Source organism: Mandrillus leucophaeus, unplaced genomic scaffold, assembly GCF_000951045.1.
Source record: "Mandrillus leucophaeus isolate KB7577 unplaced genomic scaffold, Mleu.le_1.0 Scaffold842, whole genome shotgun sequence".
NCBI classification, from domain to species: Eukaryota; Metazoa; Chordata; class Mammalia; order Primates; family Cercopithecidae; genus Mandrillus; species Mandrillus leucophaeus.
Window position 1 is genome coordinate 1,016,725 of NW_012109164.1, and position 7,950 is coordinate 1,024,674.

Consider the following 7,950-nt stretch of genomic DNA (forward strand, 5'->3'; position numbering starts at 1 on the left):
GAAATATTAGGCAATCTCAATAGTATTAGGAGAAGCCAGGGAAAGAGGCTTTTGTTGTTGTTACTGTTTTTAACTTACATTTAAATTTAGAACAGTATCATTTAATTGGTAAAGGAGAATATTTCAGTTAAAACTAACAGGCTGGGTGTAGTGGCTCATGCCTATAAATTTCAGCACTTTGGGAGGCCAAGGCAAGAGGACTGCTTGAGCCCAGGAGTTCCAGACCAGCCTAGGCAACACAGTGAGACCCTGTCTCTACAAAAAAAATCAACAGCAATTAGCTAGAAATGGCGGCACACTTCTGTGGTCCCAGCTACTTGGGAGGCTGAGGCAGGAGGATGGCTTGAGCCCAGGAGATTACCACTACAGTGAACCATGATCACACCACTGCACTCCAGCCTGGGCAATAAAGTGAGACCCTGTCTCAAAAACAAACAAAAAAAACCTTAAAAGCCTATCTGAGTGTTAAGACTGGGCTTATACGCGCCCTTTCTCACCTACAGATTTTCCTTTCAGAACTCTTTTCTATTCAAAACCTACAAGGTTTTATTTTGACTAGGAAAACTAGGTCACTAGCAAGGAGATTCGAAATCTTTCAAGAGAGCATTGTGAAAACGATGTTCCCAGTATCTTCTCGATTCTTCCTTTTGTATACAAACTCAAATGGTAAGAATTACAAAAGTTAGATTTTTCTCACTGGAATGGGAAAAAAAGCATGAAAATGTGTCTTCTGTATTTTTAGAAATAATATTCTTTAAATATACTAAAAAGGAAGAAAAACCAACAAAAAAGTATACTACAAAAGAGATGCATCTGTGAAGGAAGTAGAAACAGTCGATGTTACGTTGAGGTTGCAAGTTGACAAGAGACCAAGATGAATGGGATACATCATTCATCTATTTGAGAGGATAAGATAATCAAAGATATTTCAATACAGGAAAAATAAAACTCTGTTGAAATCTATGAAAACTGTTAATAACAAATTAATTCTAATTTAACAAAATGCAGCTATAAATTAGACTGTATCAACATAAGAAAAAAGCTGAGGATGTCATCCAGACAGGAGGAAAAATAATGAAAATAAACTAATACTTTAGTAATAATTAGATAGTATGCTGATTATAATAAACTAGATAATGTAAATACTTAACAATTAAGCTCCAAATAATCTAAGTAAATGCTGAGATCTGTTATGAATTTGATGACTGACTTTTTTTTTCCTGACTACACAAGTCAGAGACACACAGTAACCACTGTCAAACATCACTATTTCATAACAGCACTGAAGAGAGTAAAATGCTTTTGAATAAAAGGTTGAGATCCAGAATTTTACATAATCAAATTTTCAAGCATGCAGTATTTCCAAGTATGGTTTCTGTAAACTCCAGTTTTACAAAATGTTGTTTAAAAAGGGGGTCTTATAAGTCAAATAGGTTAGGTAATCGCTGCAAAATTTTGGTATTTACACTACACATTACTCAAAAATCGAAGTTTCTGAAAAGTTCTGCAATAAATAACCTATCATTAATAACTCAAGCACGGCCCACATCTACTTGATTCTACAGTATTTATTATCATTCCATTAAACACTTAAAACATACTTTAATAAACATTAAGGTATTCCAGTCTTCATTTTTATATTTTATCTTGATAGGCAGTTTTAACTATTATTCATCACTAAGGACCTAACAGATGGGAGAAAAAACAATTAGCCTTCAAAACATATCTAGTTAGAGGTTAGAAAGTGAAATAAATTAAAATGCACACCGGGATAACTAAAAATTACATGTAGGTAAACCATTCTTTTACTTTATAATCGTAAGTACAACACTGGTTCTAAACAGAGAAACAATGAAAACATAAAGCCAAGTTAAAAAGGAACTAGGTCTCCATCCCTTAAGATTTCTGCTAACACTCTTGGAAACTCCACAATGATGAAGATAATTCTCTCCCAGCGGTAAACTAAGCTTTCAAGTTTGAAGCATTTTATCCTTTTTAACTTCTGTGTGGAATGTTCCTTGTCCAAATTAACTATCTGCATATATTAAGGTGTAATCTCAAGTGTCACCTCCACCAAAAGGTATTCCCTTATCATTTCATCTAAACTCAGCTTTCCCAACTCCAACTTCACCAAACATTATTACACTGTTTTGACTTCTTGATTTATTTGATTACCAATACAATCCAGTGCCTAGAATAGTGCCAGACACATAGTGGATGCTCAACAATTACTTGTTGAATGAATTAACACTATTTTAGCATAGTAGCTTTCCATTTGTTTTATATACCAATCACAGCTAAAAAAGGGTAGCAAAAACAGGTTTATTATTTCAGTTTGAAAAAAATGAAAGTAACACTTTGCAACTTAATTTAAAAAACATGGAAAGTTGCCTACTCTGTATGTGCAATATTGTTTATGTGTATGTCAAAGGTTCTTCTCTTCAACGCAAAGAAGGCATACAATTTCTAGATGGTTTGAGTAAGTAAGAGTAAAAACAATCTTGAAGACATCTTTTCAGCATTAATACAACAGAGGGCCAGTCTTACCTATAAAAAGTAAAACCTGTTTAAAGTTTTGAAAAACCTTTAACTTCTGAAATCAACATGAGTTATTTCAGTTAAAATTTAGCAGACTGAACATAAGGACTATTTCAGAGTAACAGAATAACTGAGAAGTTAAATGACCAGAAGAAAAGTAATTAAGGTGAATTCTAAACATGAAACACAACAGGAAAAAGCGACTACCCAAGCCTCCATTTCTTTATTCATACATCTTGTATGAATGTTATAGTTCTTATATACCTATCTACTGTTCATACAGTTGAACAGCTACCTTAATAGGTAAACTAATAGATATGAAGATTGACATTTGAGAATATCTAGATCCAGGGCCTTTAAACAGTAGATTAAAGTAGGATTGATCTTCGGATCAAATTATCCAGAATGTAGTTTTAATCTCTCCACAGCTGCACAACCACAAAACATGCCAATATGTCAACTTCTAGTTTAAGACATCTACACACGAGGCAGGTGGATCACTTGAGGCCAGCAGTTCGAAAACAGCCTGGCTAAACCCTGTGGCTACTTAACAAACAAAAAAAATCTACCCAAAGGTCATCTACTTTTCTCTCCAAAAGGGGCTCCAAATTTCCACCTTTCTTCAAGTTCGCCTCAAGGCAACCCATAGTGATTTCTCTGGACATGTAAGGTAATTTCAGCTCTGACAAAGGCAGGTTGCTTTTCGTTTTAATCAGAATGCTCTGGACTTGTTACCTGTCTACATTTTCTCCACATCATAAAATCTCCAAATTGATGTCTGAATAAGAAATGTGAGACCTTCCATTTTTGGCAGACATAACTTATTTTCTAAGTAACAACAACAGGAACAAAAAACTTGTTAGACAAAATAATCATGCAAAGGTTTCTACATTAAAAAAAAAAAAAATGCCAGGTATGAAAAACTTCTGCCTGGTATACTATGAAATATTAGCCTCAGATTCCAAAATTCAGAGAAACAAGAAACCTCAGCATTGAAATCTAATTATTTACAAAGCAGCCACCACCAACTCAAGTTATTGGTTCTTAATTACACTGTCATTCTTCCATATGGCACAAAATCCAGGCTTTAAACTTGCCTTGTATGTTCTCGAAGAATTCTTTATCAAGAACAGAAAAACCTTAAGATTCTCATGTACATGTAATACATACACTGATATATAAAAGGCATATACATATATTCTTTTATAGAAATAGAAGCAGGCTATAAGTAGACCTTAAAAACTAATCGACTCTCAGATCCTAGGTGGATTCCAGGAGTTTGGAAAATGGCTGTTAAGACTAGGTCAAGGTCACACACAATAAATTAAATGTGCCTAAAAGTATATTTGTTCCAGTTTTAAGGAGAATGCTGTGTGTTTGAATTTAACATCAAGGAACACAGCCAAAAACTAGAAAAAAAAAAAAATGAAACGAATAAGCAACTGGTCCAACATGTTAGGGAAATTTTAATAACCTAATCTGTAAAGCCAGAATAAAGTATTTTAAAAGGTATTGAAAAAGTGAACATTAGCTTCCTGTCATAATCCAGGAAAACAGAAAACTATATTTAATACATACATCTGGTGTGCGAACACTCAAATTTAAAGGAAAATGACCTAATATTGACCTAATTTAATTATTCACCAGGCTGAATTCTTTTAACACTCAGCATTCTTCACCCTTTAATTTTAATCTGTATCTCCACTAGCATAAAGATTTTCGCCTTCACTTCATTCTGTATACTGTATCATTCCAGTCTGTTACTTCATTTAAAAATAAAAGGCTTAAAAAAATTACTATAAATTACCATCAAACAACTTGACTTGCCATTATTAGGTTGCTAAATAATGCTGAAATACTCTATTATCCAAACCTGCTGTCATCTAAATAGATTCTATTCTAACAACTCCAGTAATTTTTTACCAAATAAAAATTACTTTTAAATGGGGAACAATTTGAATGATGAGGCTTTCTAACAGATTGTAAGATAATCAATGTAATGTACATTAGAGGTAAGGATGACCAAGTCTTACCTTTATCAGTTGTTACTTTTTCTATGCATCTGAAAGAAATAAGAATCAAACATTAATGAACAATCTAGCACATTTTCTGAAAATATAAATATTTATCTCTTTCAGGTTCACCTGCAGAGTGATAAAGAAAGCATCTAGACCAGTGTTGTCCAATAGAATTTTCAGCAGTGATGGAAACATATATGCACTGTCCAATATGGCAGTCGCATGTGGCTACTGAGCACTTGAAACATTGAGTAATTGTGAAACTGAATTTTTAACTTTGATTAATGTAAATTTAAATAGCCACATGTGGCTACCACAACTGACAGCATAGAGCTAGAATATCATTCAAAACAGCTGTTTTTAACTAAGATATTGATACAAAGAAAATATTACTCATTTTGTTATATTGTGATTATATAAGAAAATGTTCTCATTTTATATAAATGTACTAACTAGAGATAAAATGAAAATGTTTTGGATGTGTTCTAAAGTACTTCTGCCAAAACAGGGAGGACAGACATAGTAAGCATAGCAAAATCTCAGCGAGGTGATCAATACTGCGGTTTCATTATACTATTTTCCCTATTTTGTGTATATTTAATAATTTTCATAATAAAAACTTAATGAACTGTTAAAAAGACCCAAAATTGTTTGTTAAAACCAAATCAAAATGTACTTGTGAAAAGGCAATAATAGATGGACCTCACAAGTAAATGTAACTTGCTCTTTACAAATTAAAAAGCAACAGTAAAGAACTTAAAAATTGTTACAGCCTGAAGACCTTTTAAAAATCCCAAAAAACACCAAAAATCAGATATATCCCCAGGTTTTTAATTCAGAAAAATTTCTCTCATACATAACTGGTGAGGACAGTATAATGAACTTCCTATACTTACTACTAAAATTCAAAAGTCAACAGGCTCTGAACATTTATCATATAGATACCACAGAGTATCTCTGAACAGTACAAAGCTTTTTTGTTGTTGCTCCTCCCAAAATACAGTGAAGACTCCCTATATACAGTAAAAACTCTATTATGTTACAACATTATAAATAAAAAAAAACCACAAAAATCTATTCTACTTAGAAATAATACTTATCATTGTTTATTCCGTACTTTTTTTAAAAGACTGGTATTATAATTTTATTTTAAATCACATTACCAATGTCCCAATTAACACACCATAACTGCTAATCATCCTATCTTTAAATAAAAACTGTAAAAACAATTGCTAAATTTTTGAGAAATTATATAACAAATTTCCCCCAAAACCTTTAAAGTTGGTTCAATGTTTCTATCATCATATTGATTAAGATCCTGATCACTCAGGATTTCAGTCTTGTACAACTGAAGGCTTCTCCAAAGAACTGTAAGTTTTTTCAATTCAGAATATTACTACCTCTTCATCCTCACTATCCATGACCTTTAAAAGGGAAACAGCAAGAAACGTCACCTAAAGGTTTATTACTGTTTTAATTTTACCAAGAAAATACACCAAAAATGGAATTTCACATGCCAGAAAATACTTTCCTTAATCAGAATCTGAAGCAAGATATCTAAAAATACTCAGTATTAACTAATATGGTTACTCCACAGTGAAGTTAGAATTTTTAAAAAGTATTTGTCCCTAAAGTTTTGAGTTCTGAAATGTACAGGATAAACAAACGGCTACTATATGTAAGAATGAAAAGAAGCCTTATATATTTTAACCTAGTCTTAATTTGACAATTTCATTCCCTATTAACAGAACACATGGATGAATCAGAAAAAAATCTTAGGCAAAAACTACTATACTAATGCTACTAGATATTTTGTGGAGTGTATTTATTTCAAAAATTAAAGAGAGTATATAAACGTGCACTTGAAATAACTGCAATTTACTGGCTAACATACAGCAAATGATCAGTCTTACTCTTAGTATGGATACATAAACTTTCTTCAAATTTGGTTTATTTTTCCTACTAACTTTCTATGCTTCAATTTACCATGATTCTAGCATTTAACTCTGTGCCTTTCTCTTGAGCACATATAATGAAAAATTTTTATTTCCCCTTAATCCATAAATATTTCCTCTTCCCAATAACTCCTAAATATTTCATTGTGAAAAGAAGTTAAAAACATCAGATGATAAAAACTGTAAGCTAAATATGGAACTATAAAGCTCATCTCACAAATCTATAAAATATCAATTATAAATGAAGCAGATCTAAAGAGGTTAAGTGACTTGCTCAAGGCCACTTACTGCATAATACAAAGCTGGAACATAAAACTTTCTGACTGAAGTCCAATGCTTTATCCACTCTATTATTTTGTCTTCCAGTGGGAACAGAGGTTTCAACTAATCCAAATCTATCTATTTCTTGACCTTTTAAACTATGGTATACTTTCCTATCACTTTAATTAAGAGAATCAAATTAGGTTCAACAGCTGTTTACTAAGATTGTATAGAGGGAAATGCTGGGATATGGAAAAAGGACTAGAGCAAACAAGTAATACAGAATAAACCTTTCTTTTTAAAATTGTCAAAATGTCATTTGGAAAATAGAAATGATTCAAAGTCAAAAGATACTAGACCAGGGTTTGAACTCAAAACCTCTTGAAATATCTTAAAGGATTAAATTATGTAGAAAAAAACTAAGTCTTAAAATATATTTTATAACTGAAAATCTGTATACCATACACACATGTGACATATCTCCACTAATCAACGCATCTTTCCCTTACACCCCAAGGTCCTTGAAGATGAGGGCCATGTGTCATTTTACTTTCTACCACCTAGTTCAGCATACTACCAGGCTCAGTTACTGATCAAACAAGTTTGCCAAGCTTTAGCATTCCTTTGATTTCCGGATTATGGAATAAGGTAAAAATGTGTAACAAAAACTCTATTGTGATGAAAATTTGCTTAACCTGACCAAAAACACAGTCAAGAGATAATGTGTGGGCTGAAAGAAGAATACCATTGTCACTACTATCTTTTATGATATTGGATGGCCGGGGGTGGGAGGGTGGCACTAAGAATTCAGACTTACTTCTTCCTCCCCACAAGGAACATTGTGCAGAAAAAAGGAAGGAATTTAATTAAGTCATCTTCATCCATATACAACAGTAACATTTATATGGAATTAAAGCACCACTACTACTTTGTTGCCAAGAGTTAGGACAAAAATAAATCATAACAGCAGGTAAAATTACTATTTTAGATAAAAATTGTTTATTTTCCTTCAAAAATTAAACAGCAGGCCGGGCGCAGTGGCTCACGCCTATAATCCTAGCACTTTGGGAGGCTGAAGCGGGTAGATCACCTGAGGTCAAGAGTTGGAGACCAACCTGGCCAACATGGTGAAACCTTGTCTCTACTAAAATTACAAAATTTAGCCGGGATTGGTGGCA

At 32.7% G+C, this 7,950-nt stretch overlaps 1 protein-coding gene across 1 annotated transcript in view; it reads right to left on the bottom strand.

Moving 5' to 3' along the window:
- ZFP91 (ZFP91 zinc finger protein) overlaps positions 1-7,385 on the bottom strand; it is a 46,592-nt gene extending 39,207 nt beyond the window's left edge. Inside the window, exons 1-2 of the mRNA XM_011968431.1 lie at positions 7,282-7,385; positions 4,572-4,600 (exon numbers count right to left, since the gene is read on the bottom strand). Coding sequence (XP_011823821.1) covers positions 4,572-4,600; positions 7,282-7,310 — 58 coding nt within the window. The 5' untranslated portion in view covers positions 7,311-7,385. The remainder of the gene's footprint in view (positions 1-4,571; positions 4,601-7,281) is intronic.
- Between the last annotated feature and the right edge of the window lie 565 nt (positions 7,386-7,950).